Source organism: Haliotis rufescens, unplaced genomic scaffold, assembly GCF_023055435.1.
Source record: "Haliotis rufescens isolate VD_foot unplaced genomic scaffold, xgHalRufe1.0.p SCAF_20, whole genome shotgun sequence".
In the NCBI taxonomy this organism is placed as follows: Eukaryota; Metazoa; Mollusca; class Gastropoda; order Lepetellida; family Haliotidae; genus Haliotis; species Haliotis rufescens.
The window spans coordinates 1,100,031-1,116,857 of NW_025963891.1; the positions used below are offsets into that span (position 1 = coordinate 1,100,031).

The window sequence follows — 16,827 nt, forward strand, 5'->3', positions numbered from 1 at the left end:
AATATCATCATATAAGAAGAGAGTTCATATATAAACGTCTAATGTCTTCAGATCTAATGTTTTGTCAACCCTCTCTTGTCCTCTTCCTGGATGGTGACTTGTATGGGGTGAAGAGATGTGTGAGTCTGTGAGGAGATGTATTACATTGTGAGAGAAGTCGACGTTAAGAGATGCGTGAGTCTGTGAGGAGATGTATTACATTGTGAGAGAAGTCGACGTTAGTACTTCTCAGGAATATGATTGCAAGTGATGCCAAGAACATGTTTCTCACATTGGACCCTCATGGGCTACAGAACATCTTGAACCTGGTCTTAAGCATGATGAGCAAGCACACTCACCACAGAGCTACTCCACCCTACAGTACAATGTGGGTGTTCATCACTGTGGGATTTCTTTCATTTGCATGACCCCCAACCACAAGGTGACCATTCCCAAACACACCAGCAAGTGTCACTCATATTTGTGAGGGAGTCAGGTGTTTTTTATAATGACTGCTGAAGAGAACATTTGTTACTGATCGTGAACAGCTCGCTCTGATTTGCCCTGGGCCTGTGGAGGAAACACCTCTCCCATACCATGGGAAATATTCCCTCACACCCAGGGTCAGCAGACAGCCATGATGGCTTCCAGTGGATAATGCTCTGCTGGTGTTACTTCTTGTTACTGATATATTTTTGTAAAAAACAGTTGAGCATGTTTGATGCTAACTGAATCTATATGCAGTGACTTACTGTATCAGGTTCTGTGAGGTGAGAATGTGGCAATATTGTTGACGGAGGTGCATAATATATTGGGGAAGGGTTATCAAGTGTTGTGTGTAGGATTATCATGTGATGTGTGTAGGATTATCATGAGCTGAAAGTAGAAATATCACGTGCTGTGTGTAGGTTTATCATGTGATGTGTGTACTATTATCATGTGATGTATGTAGGATTAACATGTGACGTGTATAGGATTATGTGATGAGTGACGGATTATGTGCTGAGGGTAGGACTATCATGTGATGTGTGCAGGATTATCACTTGATGTGTGCAGGATTATCATGTGATGTGTGAAGGATTATCATGTGATGTGTGCAGGATTATCACTTGCTGTGTGTAGGATTATGTCCTGAGTGTAGGATTATCATGTGCTGTGTGCAGGATTATCATGTGATGTGTATAGGATTATCATGTGATGTGTATAGGATTATGTGATGAGTGACGGATTATGTGCTGAGGGTAGGACTATCATGTGATGTGTGCAGGATTATCATTTGATGTGTGCAGGATTATCACATGCTGTGTATAGGATTATCATGTGATGTGTGTAGGATTATCACATGCTGTGTATAGGATTATCACATGCTGTGTGCCGGATTATCATGTGCTGTGTATAGGATTATCACATGCTGTGTATAGGATTATCATGTGATGTGTGTAGGATTATCACATGCTGTGTATAGGATTATCACATGCTGTGTATAGGATTATCATGTGCTGTGTATAGGATTATCATGTGATGTGTGCAGGATTATCATGTGCTGTGTGTAGGATTATCACATGCTGTGTATAGGATTATCTTGTGATGTGTGTAGGATTATCACGTGCTGTGTATAGGATTATCATGTGACGTGTATAGGATTATGTGATGAGTGACGGATTATGTGCTGAGGGTAGGACTATCATGTGATGTGTGCAGGATTATCATTTGATGTGTGCAGCATTATCAAGTGATGTGTGCAGGATTATCATGTGCTGTGTATAGGATTATCACATGCTGTGTATAGGATTATCATGTGATGTGTGTAGGATTATCACATGCTGTGTATAGGATTATCACATGCTGTGTATAGGATTATCATGTGCTGTGTATAGGATTATCATGTGATGTGTGCAGGATTATCATGTGCTGTGTGTAGGATTATCACATGCTGTGTATAGGATTATCTTGTGATGTGTGTAGGATTATCACGTGCTGTGTATAGGATTCTCACATACTGTGTATAGGATTATCACATGCTGTGTATAGGATTATCACATACTGTGTATACTGACTAACTGAGTATAGTTTTACGCCGCTTTTAGCAATATTCCAGCAATATCACGGCGGGGGACACCAGAAATGGGCTTCACACATTGTACCCATGTTGGGAATCCAACCCGGGTCTTCGGCGTGACGAGCGAACGCTTTAACCACTAGGCTACCCGACCGCCCCCATACTGTGTATAGGATTATCACATGCTGTGTATAGGATTGTCACGTGATGTGTATAGGATTATCACATGCTGTGTATAGGATTATCACAAGATGTGTGTAGGATTATCCCATGCTGTGTATAGGATTATCATGTGCTGTGTATAGGATTATCACGTGATGTGTTTTGATTATCATGTGCTGTGTATAGGACTATCATGTGCTGTGTATAGGATTATTATGTGATGTAGACAGTATTATCAAATGTTATTGGCAAAATTATCATGTGCTGCAAAAAAGGATGACCATGTGTTAAGCTTCCAAAAGGTACTGTGCAACCTTTACAAATGTTGTGACAGCTAATTTGAAAATAACAACCTACCTGTTCCCTGCCTGACATGCCATACGACGCCATGTGGTACACAACATTGGCACCTTCTACAGCTGCATGTACCGCAGCCGCATCACGGATGTCTCCCTGCAATGTTAAAAGTAGTGTCAGTAGTTTGTGATGCTGCCAAAGAGAGGCAAGTTTAACTAGTGCACTTGTGCAGTTGTCATGGTCATATTTCATAAACGGGGCCAAAAACTGACACCTGAGTCCCAACTATAATCCACAGATCAGGGATATACCGATGCAATACTGCGACACGGCCTTGTGCACCAGTGTGATGACATACACCTTTAATATATAGGCCCAGTTCCTGCAATATTACTGAGGCCTATTGATGGCCTTCACAGACCAATGATATACCCCTGACAGAGGCCCAATTGTACCTCACAGACCAATGATATTCACCTGACAGAGGCCCAATTGTACCTCACAGACCAATGATATACACCTGACAGAGGCCCAATTGTACCTCACAGACCAATGATATACACCTGACAGAGGCCCTATTGTACCTCACAGACCAATGATATACCCCTGACAGAGGCCCTATTGTACCTCACAGACCAATGATATTCACCTGACAGAGGCCCAATTGTACCTCACAGACCAATGATATCCATCTGACAGAGGCCCAATTGTACCTCACAGACCAATGATATACACCTGACAGAGGCCCAATTGTACCTCACAGACCAATGATATACATCTGACAGAGGCCCAATTGTACCTCACAGACCAATGATATACACCTGACAGAGGCACAATTGTACCTCACAGACCAATGATATACATCTGACAGAGGCCCAATTGTACCTCACAGACCAATGATATACACCTGACAGAGGCCCAATTGTACCTCACAGACCAATGATATACACCTGACAGAGGCCCAATTGTACCTCACAGACCAATGATATACACCTGACAGAGGCCCAATTGTACCTCACAGACCAATGATATACACCTGACAGAGGCCCAATTGTACCTCACAGACCAATGATATACACCTGACAGAGGCCCAATTGTACCTCACAGACCAATGATATACACCTGACAGAGGCCCAATTGTACCTCATAGGCCAATGATATACACCTGACAGAGGCCCTATTGTACCTCAAAGACCAATGATATACACCTGACAGAGGCCCTATTGTACCTCACAGACCAATGATATACACTTGTTAGAGGCCCAATCGTTCTTCACAAATCAATGATATACATGTCCCAATCAAGGCCCAGTCTTCACAGACCAATGATATACATGTCCCAATCAAGGCCCACTCTTCACAGACCAATGATATACATGTCCCAATCAAGGCCCAGTCTTCACAGACCAATGATATACACCTGTTACACCGTTGACTGAGGCCCAAGACCTTCAAGATAACCAATTCAAGCTTTCCTTGTACCAAGATTCCATAGAGTTCATTCACGCAGTAGATTTTATCACTGATCATATTAGGTTTTCTCACCAAACAAACAGACCATACTATCAAAATTAACATGACACCAATGGATTGACAATCCCTCAAGCGGACCAAATACAGCTCCATTTTTTCCCTGCACCAGAGCAGCACCCACTCTCCAGTTGCTCCTCGTCAGAGCTCATCCCAGGCAATGGTTGTCAGCAACAGAGGTGGACTTACATTATTCAAACACTCTCCGATAACAGCAATGGGGGGCGTCGGTGTAGGTATACCATGGTGAACGTGCTGAGTCCATCCAGCTGGTCTACACCACACTGCGATGCACACCTCACACTACTGACACTGGCTCTACGGATTATACTGGCAACAACACAGGTTAGATTGGAGGTCTCATTCGCTGATCCGGGTTACCTCTCATCGTGGTCATGTCTGGAAATATTGGATCGTTGGGTTTTTAGTGTCAGTGTGATTTGAAGCCACTTTAGATTTTTGTTTGTTTGTTTGTTGTTTAACGCTGCACTCAGCAATATTCCAGCTATATAACTGCAGGCTGTAAATAATTGTGTTTGGACCAGACAATCCAGTGATTGTTGTCAGGAGCATTGATCCATGCAATTGGGACATGATGACATGCATCAACCAAGTCAGCGAGCCTGACCACCCGATCCCTTTAGTCACCTCTTACGACAAGCATAGTCATCTTTTACAGCAAGCATGGGTAACCTAAGACCTATTCTAACCCAGATCTTCACACGTAGAAGAAATTTTAGAAATATTTCAGCAACATGAAAGTTCCCTAACAATAGCAGTGTGTAGTTATTTATGAGTGGCTTGAGTTTAGCACTGTTTTGGGCTGTTATATCTTGGTGTGTCATCTTGAGGAAAAAGCCAAAGTGATGCAGGCCCTAGGTATTTGCTACAAGAAGTATATGTGTTCACAAAAATAATCAGGTGAATATGGGATTTGAACCCACATCTAAGGGACGCAATTTTGAAATAGGAATTGCAGCACCTTAAGTGACTGTACCTTAATTGAAACAAAATGATCTATCGTGTTATCAAAGTAATTGTTCCTGTGGGTGAACCGTAACAGGAAGAGCAAGTGACATCACATCCAATATCAAGACGCCAGGGCCAACCTATGTGTCTGGGTGCAACTAGGCCATCGGCCTGTTTGAATTTGAAGTGATTAATCATAGTAATGATAAAAACGTTTACAGCAATGAATACTTTACCTCAACCTACTGAACAACTAAGAGCCCTACTGCCCTGAGCCTTGTGCCTGAGCCTTCCACCATTAAGAGGCTCGTACGTTTCATATTAGAGTGCATGCACCAAAGCTGCCACCATTACCTGGCTATCTGGTGCACACTGTTATTGTCATTCTAGTACTCAACACATCTTTCAGCACAATAAATTTTAATCAAGTGCAGTTTCCATGTTTGATAGTTCCAGCCTGCAAACCGTACCAGGAACTTGCAGCACGGTGCGAACACATCCCTCATCTGCTGTTTGATTGGCTAATAGAGTGAGTGCACAACACACTGACAAGATACATTTTGGCGATAAAGCAAACGTGTCAAAATAATCGCCATTTACTGCACCAAAGACCCGTATGCTGATTTCAGAGTGTCTGTGTAAACTGCCAATATTTTGTCAGGCTCATATATTACTGTAAGCATGTACACTATCAAAGGAAGGAATGACATCAAATGATACTGATGACATCACTCATTTCTGTACCAAAACGTTTTTAAAAAACAGCCTCCCAAAGAAGGAACAGCCCTTGTCGTGTGACGTAACAAAATGACTAATTCAGCAGCAATGCATAGGTTAAAATATCCATAAACATGATAAATGTCCCTAAAATCTTAATTCAAATACACACCCACACCCACCCCAACCCACCACAACCCTACCTAACCCAACCCAACCCCCCCCCCCCCCCCCCCCCACACACACACACACACACAACCCATTGCACACATCGTTTTGTTGACAGTCGTACCATACAGTTTTATTTTAGGATTAATCTTTAACCTTGGTTAACACTAATTCACAACAGCAACAAAAGTAATGACTTATAATTGTCCATTTACAAAGCTTCTTAATACAGTAATATTACCATGTGTATACTATCATATGCATGTGACCATGAAGATCCAGGGTAGAATAGGTCTTCAGCAACCCATGCTTTCTGTAAAAGGCGACTTTGCTTGTCATAAGAGACGACTAACAGGATCGGGTGGTCAGGCTCGCTGACTTGGTTGATACATGTCATCGTGTCCCAATTGCATGGATCGATGCTCATTATGTCAAACACTGGATTGTCTGTTCCAGACTCAATTATTTACAGACTGTTGTCATATAGCTGTAATATTGCTGAGTGCAGTGCCAAACAACAAACAAACAAACAAAACAAACCATGTATATGCTATCATATCGTTGTAGTTAGGGGAGGATTCAAATGGACAACTTCTGGTCACATTGACTTGTTGACATGAACACAGAATACCAGAAACATGAAGTGGTCATTACAATACCATGAACTGAAATAGGATGCTGTGGGAACATGAGGATGTAACTTCAAAGTCGGGCATCATGCTGATAGGAGTGGCCAAGTGGACAGTGATTTTAAGGGGGTTTCAATCATTAGCCCAAGAATGGCTATGTCGTCTTATACAGTCTTCATTATTCTTAATCACCGTTTCACAATGCTTTAAGTGGAAAGGAAAAGAACAACATCTATAATTTTTCTACTCTAACAAATTGAACATGAATATATGATAATAGTTAATAACAAATATTATCAGGCAATGAATTCACATTTGATATTTCGTTCATAACAATGTGAAAAGTGTGCATAATTGTGAAAAGTGTAAGAAAAGAGATTGTGATGATAAAATCCTCATTCACCAATTATTGCAAAATATGAATCCTTAAACTGTCCACAGTCAAACCTGGCTAACTCAAACAACCTTAATGTTTTAAGAGTGGATTAAAATTTCAAGTCACATCGGTAATATTTCAGCGGTAATGTAACTTCTTCAATCTTTCTGGGCGCCATGAGAACTCTGGGTTAGAACAGATCCCAGCAACCTGTGCTAGTTGTAAGAGGTGACCAAATGGAACGGGCGGTCAGACTTGGTGACTTGGTTGATTGCATGTCAATGTATCTCGATGGCATGGATGGTTGCTCATAATATCTGTCACTGGATCGTCTCGTCCAGATTTGATTATTTACAGCCCACTATAGCTGGAATATTACTGAATGACTGAATGTGGCTATAAACAACAAACAAACAATGTTTATAGTCTCTGCAGAATCCTTACAGTCTAAAAAAGCCACTCAAACTACAGATCCTTTGTTATATATACTACTCAAAAGAAGTTAAAGGACACTCAATTTTGTCATATGATTTCAGCTAACTATAGTAATTTGAAAAAATGGTCTGTTTTCTAACTTCTTTCAAGTAGTATATTCCATAGTGCCCCTTATATGGAGACGATGACTTTCATAGTCGATCATTCTTAGACATTCTTAACCATTTTACCAGATTACTATTCTTACAAACAGGATAAAGGTATGCCATACACAAGGGTGTTACATTCGAAACAAGCTCAATTAAACAATTATACTTTCCAAAGATCTAGAATTGTTTTAAGCTCTTGAAAGTAGCCGTAATTGAGTCTTTCAACAATCAAAAACACAAAAATACCTGCTGTGTTTACATAACTAACGAGATAAATATCCAGGTAACAGAATCCAGAGACTGACATAAAACACTCCACCAGAATCATGATAATGAAAAAACCGAAACTCATTATAAACATAGATTTTAATTTTTTATTGTTTAAACAGGCCTAACTCCACTTAAGAAGGAATTTGTGGAATTCATTCTCTCAAAACCTCTGAAGCTGTTTATTTTCTCAAGAAAGCCTTTATCACTGGTAAAAAGCCACACCGTATTTTTATACCACCCACACGGCTCAATTAATCTATAAATTGTGGTAATCACATGATATGGTTTAACGGCATGTTGTCCCTGCTTGTGTTTCACGACATTAGAAATGCTGAGGTTTCTTAGCAATGGATTTCCCCCTAATTTATGTCTAAAAACAGAGCTCGCAGCCTTAACACATGTAAGGAGTCTATTTCAAATAGACATATCATTGTCAAAGGAAGACAAGTAAATCACACATCCATGAAACTTATAATCGGAAACGAGAGAGGGACATCTGCTGAAGCTTTTGACTATTTTGGGCCTTTTCTTGTGTCTGGGACGAATCACCTTCTCCCTCATATCGTTAAACATTAAAACTCATTTCTGACAAATTTCATAAAAATAAATCACTGACTGAACTGAAGGCTGGTATGTATTTATTAACAGCCTTTGAAATTCATGCTTGTCCACAAGTCAGAGACTACTTAATTGTGCTGAGGACCAATAACAATTCCAGTGGTTGTAGTCCTCATTGACTATTGTCCCCGCCACTTGAAATAGCGTCACGAAATATAGCAGTGATTACTTACTGAAGATATCTGCATGTGTGCTAATACTAATAAAGTGAAAACAAACCATTCCTGCCAATAAGGAATATTATTTACAGTAATGATAAAAGATGCAAAGTGCGCTTTTCAAGAGTTTTGATCACGTGGTTACAATTATAAACATTCATTAAAACCTTAATTTATACACATCTTAACTAAAACAGTCCATGAAGAAACAGACCTGTGTCATGTATCAAGTATGCATGATAAATGGCAAATATCAGATCAAGAAAACATTGTAAACATAAATAAACGGTGTACCAGTTCGTATATTTTTACTGAGTTGACTGGCACATGTCCTTCCCATGAATTACTGTCATAAACTTCCCAACACCAAGTTCTTTTCCCAAAGCTAATAATATAAACTGTGGTACAAGCGTTCACACACCCCGCATGAAAATACCTCGTATTTCTGCCACATGTGTCTGAGCCACGATTATGTACTTCCATATTAACCAGCCAGGGTTCAAGTGATGGTATGGATAACCAGTAATCACTACAACATGACAGTAATATAAATTCCACAAATTAATAAAATATACACATGACCGACCCCCACAGTTGGCAGTCTTTAATGTAATCAAATCACTGGTTTTCCTGATTTCCTCTTTTAACACCACCCAGTAGACATGGTTAGGACTCACAAGAATTTCGTCAATTCACCACCAAGACACTCTCCTACGGAATCAGACCACCTGCAATACTGACATCTTGCACAAACCTGGCAGTCCTCCCACTGAATAGTGAGACAGCATGGGTGTCGTGCTGGATGTGAGTGAATGTTGTTTTACACTGCAGTCAGCACCAAGCCAAATATATTGAGTTACCCTGTTTAGTCTGGGCCAAACCTGTGGATGATAGCTTGATGCCATTGGGGTATGGTGACACACAAGACTTTTTTGCTAAATTTGTGTATATTCTAGGACCAAACCACCCTTTTGCACCAAATGATGGTGCGGTCCATGAAAATGCATGAATTTCACTGAAACGTCCTGCGGGTGACACACAACAAACCAGATCAAACATGGCCACCGTGTGAAGCATACTGGGGACCTTGTTTCTTTGAAGTATAAAAATTTCAAGAATAGTTGACAATTTGAAATTAACAATTTATATATAATTCTCTACCTTGATTATCAACACTAAAAAATTATCCTTTATAATGGCCTTTTGAAATCAATCCATCACTGGAATATCTCAACATTTGAGAGTTATCTTCCCTTGTTCTAGGACCCACTCTGTTCTGAATAATGGGTTAAAATGATCCATGCCAGTTGGAAGCTAATCTGTTGTGTGCATGAATTACTATAGATGTCATAGTCATCAATTACCTTCCCAGTTCCCTATGATCATATTTCTTGCACCTTGGATTATTCACTTCATTACCTACAACCCATGATGATTCCATAAGCATGTTAACAAGATAATACACACCTAACTTCCACAAAAACAACACCAATTCTTTTCATAAATGCCTCAGCAGAAACCACCATCACTCTCACTCTCATGCAGTTTAACTTTTTCCGTAACGTTTCCTTAAGATATTATCATTGCCGACTACCAACAAGGAATCCTTCCAATACACAAATGTTGATTCACACCATCTGAACACACACTTGGTTTTACCGTCTCCCTCTGCTAACTTCATCATGGAAACTAGCAACTACGTAAAACAAGCATCACCAGGTAGGCAATCTCTACATCAGACTGAAATATCATTTGTAATATTTCCACTGAAGCACTTGAGCAGATTACGAGACCTGTAATCCCTTATTGATAGGCCTTGTGGATTCCCAGCACCATACAGGTAAAGTTAAGCATGACGAGAGCAGCGTCCCAGTACATAAATCCTCTCACAACACATGTGCAATGCAGTTTCATGTCAGAGAGCGCACTCACAGTATAAGTACACCGTGATATATCTTTGGCAGAGAGGCCGAGATTAGTCACCTCTGACTGTGAAAATCTGGAATAGAGGTAAAAACTTTTATCTCCTTGTTTCCCAAATTCAGATGAAACCTTAAATGCCAATTACATATCTATAATTATCAATGTAGGCTAAACATGGGGCATGTAGGGCTTGAGTGATGAATGTGTGTATACTATCAGGACTGAAATCTTGGGATATGATGACGTCTTTAACTTGGATGCGAGGGCCACCAAGTATAGGAGGAGGAGGTGGAGGCTAAATCAACAGGGTGCGTCTAACCATGGTGACAGTGTGCAGGTTAGCCTTGCTCCAAGGAAAAGTCCATGGATGTGTAGCAATTCTTTCCTACTAATAGACAAGTCTAGATATGTGGACAGATCTAAGGACTCCAGTCTCTTATAGGGACAACTTGTTATTATTTACATAATCTAAAAGTTATGATTTAAACTAATAATTATTGCCTTAGAGACTTGTGCAAGTCTATGAGCAGGTCATTCCCTGTGGTTTATTCCTGGACAAGAAATATTGCAGACATTACTGCTTCAGGAATAGATATCTCATCCCTTTCAGCTTCTTGTCTGGAACAGCTGCAAATGAGACTAACGGTGCCATACCAGAAAATTAATCTGAAAAAGAACGGTTTATTCACAATGACATTATTGGAAACTATTCAAATCAAATTTTTGTCAGAACTTGGCAACAAAAAGATCATTATACATGAAAGTTGTGTCATAGCCTTATGACATGCATATGTATAACATAAGTTGAATGTTGAAGTAGTGTGAGTTTATATTCATGCACTATCAACTCCAAGTGAAGCAGGTTTATGATATATGACTATTTAATATTCTTCCTGTCACACAAATAAAAATAGGTTCACATAATTTTCTACATCACAGTTCATCACAAGTCCATCATTTTCCATTTCCTCTGGCACGAATGCTTCCAAGTGCTTGACCTGTACTCAAACAGTGTCCTTCCAACAGATCGTCTTTGTATGCCATAATATATACAACGTGCAACAAATGCTAAAGGTTCTTCAGCTCTGTTGATAAAGGCAGGGACTAGATTTGTTGCTCCAAGGAGCATATTGCTGTCAAAACGCAGCAACGAATCGGCATCACACATGTTAACAATATTTTACATCTTTAGGGAAAAATTGGATGGCATTTTAGTGTTCTAAAGGAAACGATTCCAAGAAACAGGAAAATAATCCTACATATGATGACAGTCATATGTGAGCAAGTTTATAGCCAGTTTGTTTACAGATCAGCTGCATTGCCATGTTTAACTGTATACACGATCTTGTGGATCCTCATCCAGGACATATAAACACAACTTAACTATCATCTTATCATGCTCACCCACATCCATTCCTCATACACCATCAGGAGATGGGTGAGTGGGTGGGGCTCCATGCTGCTCTCGGTGTGGCAGGGTGTGGAGTCATCCCACAGATGACATCCTTATCTTGGCAGTGTAGCAGGGTGTGGAGACATCCCACAGATGACACCCTTACCTTGTCAGTTTGCAGGGCGTAGCGTCATCCCACAGACGACATCCTTACCCTGTCAGTGTAGCAGGGTGTGGAGTCATCCCACAGATGACATCCTTGCCTTGTCAGTGTTGCAGGGTGTGGAGTCATCCCACAGATGACATCCTTACCTTGTCAGTGCAACAAGGGCGTGGAGTCATCCCACAGATGACATCCTTACCCTGTCAGTGTAGCAGGGCATGGAGTCATCCTACAGACGACATCCTTACCCTGTCAGTGTAGCAGGGCGTGGAGTCATCCTACAGATGACATCCTTACCTTGTCAGTGTAGCAGGGCATGGAGTCATCCTACAGATGACATCCTTACCTTGTCAGTCTAGCTGGGCAAGGAATCTTTTCACAGATGACATCCTTACTCTGTCCGTGTAGCAAGACTTGACGTCATCCTACAGATGACATCCATACTATATCAGTGTAGCAGGATGTGGCGTTATCCCACAGATGAGATCCTTATCCTGTCAGTGTAGCAAGACGTGGCGTCATCCCACAGATGACATGCTTACCTTTGCAGTGTAGCAGGGTGTAGAGTCATCACACAGAATGACATGCTTACCTTGTCAGTGTAGCAGGATGTGGCGTCATCCCACAGATGACATGCTTACCTTGTCAGTGTAGCAGGATGTGGCATCATCCCACAGATGACATGCTTACCTTGTCAGTGTAGCAGGGTGTGGCGTCATCCCACAGATGAGATCCTTATCCTGTCAGTGTAGCAGGATGTGGCGTCATCCCACAGATGACATGCTTACCTTGTCAGTGTAGCAGGGTGTAGAGTCATCACACAGAATGACATGCTTACCTTGTCAGTGTAGCAGGATGTGGCGTCATCCCACAGATGACATGCTTACCTTGTCAGTGTAGCAGGGTGTAGAGTCATCACACAGAATGACATGCTTACCTTGTCAGTGTAGCAGGATGTGGCATCATCCCACAGATGACATGCTTACCTTGTCAGTGTAGCAGGGTGTAGAGTCATCACACAGAATGACATGCTTACCTTGTCAGTGTAGCAGGGTGTAGAGTCATCCCACAGATGACATGCTTACCTTGTCAGTGTAGCAGGGTGTAGAGTCATCACACAGAATGACATGCTTACCTTGTCAGTGTAGCAGGATGTGGCGTCATCCCACAGATGACATGCTTACCTTGTCAGTGTAGCAGGGTGTAGAGTCATCACACAGAATGACATGCTTACCTTGTCAGTGTAGCAGGATGTGGCATCATCCCACAGATGACATGCTTACCTTGTCAGTGTAGCAGGGTGTAGAGTCATCACACAGAATGACATGCTTACCTTGTCAGTGTAGCAGGATGTGGCGTCATCCCACAGATGACATGCTTACCTTGTCAGTGTAGCAGGATGTGGCGTCATCCCACAGATGACATGCTTACCTTGTCAGTGTAGCAGGATGTGGCGTCATCCCACAGATGACATGCTTACCTTGTCAGTGTAGCAGGATGTGGCGTCATCCCACAGATGACATGCTTACCTTGTCAGTGTAGCAGGATGTGGCGTCATCCCACAGATGACATGCTTACCTTGTCAGTGTAGCAGGATGTGGCATCATCCCACAGATGACATGCTTACCTTGTCAGTGTAGCAGGGTGTAGAGTCATCACACAGAATGACATGCTTACCTTGTCAGTGTAGCAGGGTGTAGAGTCATCACACAGAATGACATGCTTACCTTGTCAGTGTAGCAGGGTGTAGAGTCATCACACAGAATGACATGCTTACCTTGTCAGTGTAGCAGGGTGTAGAGTCATCACACAGAATGACATGCTTACCTTGTCAGTGTAGCAGGATGTGGCATCATCCCACAGATGACATGCTTACCTTGTCAGTGTAGCAGGGTGTAGAGTCATCACACAGAATGACATGCTTACCTTGTCAGTGTAGCAGGATGTGGCGTCATCCCACAGATGACATGCTTACCTTGTCAGTGTAGCAGGATGTGGCGTCATCCCACAGATGACATGCTTACCTTGTCAGTGTAGCAGGATGTGGCGTCATCCCACAGATGACATGCTTACCTTGTCAGTGTAGCAGGGTGTAGAGTCATCACACAGAATGACATGCTTACCTTGTCAGTGTAGCAGGGTGTAGAGTCATCACACAGAATGACATGCTTACCTTGTCAGTGTAGCAGGATGTGGCGTCATCCCACAGATGACATGCTTACCTTGTCAGTGTAGCAGGATGTGGCGTCATCCCACAGATGACATGCTTACCTTGTCAGTGTAGCAGGATGTGGCGTCATCCCACAGATGACATGCTTACCTTGTCAGTGTAGCAGGATGTGGCGTCATCCCACAGATTACATCCTTACCTTGTCAATTTTGCAAGGAGTGGGGGCAATCTATCCTGAGTTACCCACATTAAGAGACAGGTTGTTCATAACAAAGAAATATGATGTGTCTGATAAAGTCTTCCTACTGACATGGACCAATCAATGACCAATGACTTGCACAAGTCTCTAAGGTAATATTAAATAATTATTAGTTTAAATAATAATTTCTAGATTATGTAAATAATAAGAACAAGTTGTGGAGTCTTTACACATATCTAGACTTGCCTATTAGGATAGAATTACTACACATCCATGGACTTTTCTTTCAGTTCAGCCTGGAAGCAAGGCTAGGCTAATGGTGGCAGTGTTACCTACTCATGATAAAGTATTATATAGCACAACTTACTGTCAATATTACTGATTACAGAATGACATTCACAAATGACTGTATTTAAAATCTGTGACAATGAAATCAAATTTCAAATAGTTATCATCTATAGGCCTACACACAAAACTAACTCAACAAAATTATCTCAGCTTGACAAATTGGCAGCATTTCTTCAATGGCTACCATTTGGGTGATCAGCATCTGTATTTATTTGTCCAAAAGATATACCCTAACACTGTCTTCATTCTAGAAAAAGTCCCTCTCCAAATGGCTATCAGCTGACGGGCTGACATTTCAGCACCATCTTATCAAGCTGCCCCCCTGCTGCAGGAAGGTTGTTTTAGATACGGAGGACATGTTTTAAGTTGACAGGAAACCTGTCTGTAAACATTGGTAAATATTTTGATGGAGCAGGTGTTATTTGTAAACAGGTGTGGCCGGGAACAACATGGTCCCCACTCCACAGAGTGTAAAACATTTCTGTTGATTTCAACACACATTCAACATTCATGACCACGATGGAAATTGGAAATTGACAAAATCAGTTAAGTTGTAAACAGATATAGGAGCTACAGTACCTACCAGGGCCCCGTTCCACAAAGCGATCTTAGTGCTACGTTGATCGTAAGCCTATGCTGAAGTATGGCAGTTACGACCAACTTAGCACTAAGATCGCTTTGTGGAACGGGTTCCAAGACAACAGGGTGGCAGTCCTATGTGTTGGTGATACAGTGGGGAAAGTCCCTTCACCTTCCTCTTCTGCAATTTATTGTGGATGTTTTTGTGAAATCATCATCACCATGGGTTGATGTTTTGAAAATGAATACAGAGATCAACTAGAACACAATTCAGTTTAATTCCTTGTTCATAACAGTTTTGTTCATAATATTATAACTATCCATATATATCCCACTTTACAACATTATCCATCTCTTTATATATCCATCCATTTACATATCCACTCCCTACATAGCCTCCCCTTTACATATCCACTCCCTACATAGCCTCCCCTTTACATATCCCCTCCCTACATAGCCACCCCTTTACATATCCCCTCCCTACATAGCCACCCCTTTACATATCCCCTCCCTACATAGCCACCCCTTTACATATCCACTCCTGACATAGCCACCCCTTTACATATCCCTCCCTACATAGCCTCCCCTTTATATATCCCCTCCCTACATAGCCACCCCTTTACATATCCACTTCCTACATAGCCACCCCTTTATATATCCACTCCCTACATAGCCTCCCCTTTACATATCCCCTCCCTACATAGCCACCCCTTTACATATCCACTCCTGACATAGCCACCCCTTTACATATCCCCTCCCTACATAGCCTCCCCTTTATATATCCCCTCCCTACATAGCCACCCCTTTACATATCCACTTCCTACATAGCCACCCCTTTATATATCCACTCCCTACATAGCCTCCCCTTTATATATCCCCTCCCTACATAGCCACCCCTTTACATATCCACTCCCTACATAGCCACCCCTTTACATATCCACTCCCTACATAACCACCCCTTTACATATCCCCTCCCTACATAACCACCCCTTTACATATCCCGTCCCTACATAACCACCCCTTTATATATCCACTCCCTACATAGCCACCCCTTTACATATCCACTCCCTACATAACCACCCCTTTACATATCCCCTCCCTACATAACCACCCCTTTACATATCCACTCCCTACATAGCCACCCCTTTACATATCCACTCCCTACATAGCCACCCCTTTATATATCCCCTCCCTACATAGCCACCCCTTTACATATCCACTTCCTACATAGCCACCCCTTTACATATCCCCTCCCTACATAGCCACCCCTTTACATATCCACTCCCTACATAGCCACCCCTTTACATATCCCCTCCCTACATAGCCACCCCTTTACATATCCACTCCTTACATAGCCTCCCCTTAACGTATCCCCTCCCTACATAACCTCCCCTTTACATATCCACTCTCTACATAGCCTCCCCTTTACATATCACCTCCCTACATAGCCTCCCCTTCACATATCCCCTCCCTACATAGCCACCCCTTTACATATCCATTTCCTATATAGCCTCCCCTTTACATATCCCCTCCCTA

The 16,827-nt window shown here is 41.8% G+C and overlaps 2 protein-coding genes across 7 annotated transcripts in view; one reads left to right on the forward strand and one right to left on the reverse strand.

Annotated features, from left to right (window-relative positions):
• The window catches only part of LOC124151049 (short-chain dehydrogenase/reductase family 42E member 1-like), a 314,896-nt gene that overhangs the window by 294,020 nt on the left and 4,049 nt on the right, over positions 1-16,827 (reverse strand). The window contains exon 3 of the mRNA XM_048400730.1: positions 2,558-2,653. Within this exon, the coding sequence (XP_048256687.1) occupies positions 2,558-2,653 (96 nt within the window). The remainder of the gene's footprint in view (positions 1-2,557; positions 2,654-16,827) is intronic.
• LOC124151044 (netrin receptor UNC5C-like) overlaps positions 1-16,827 on the forward strand; it is a 420,080-nt gene that overhangs the window by 119,458 nt on the left and 283,795 nt on the right. The window lies entirely within an intron of this gene.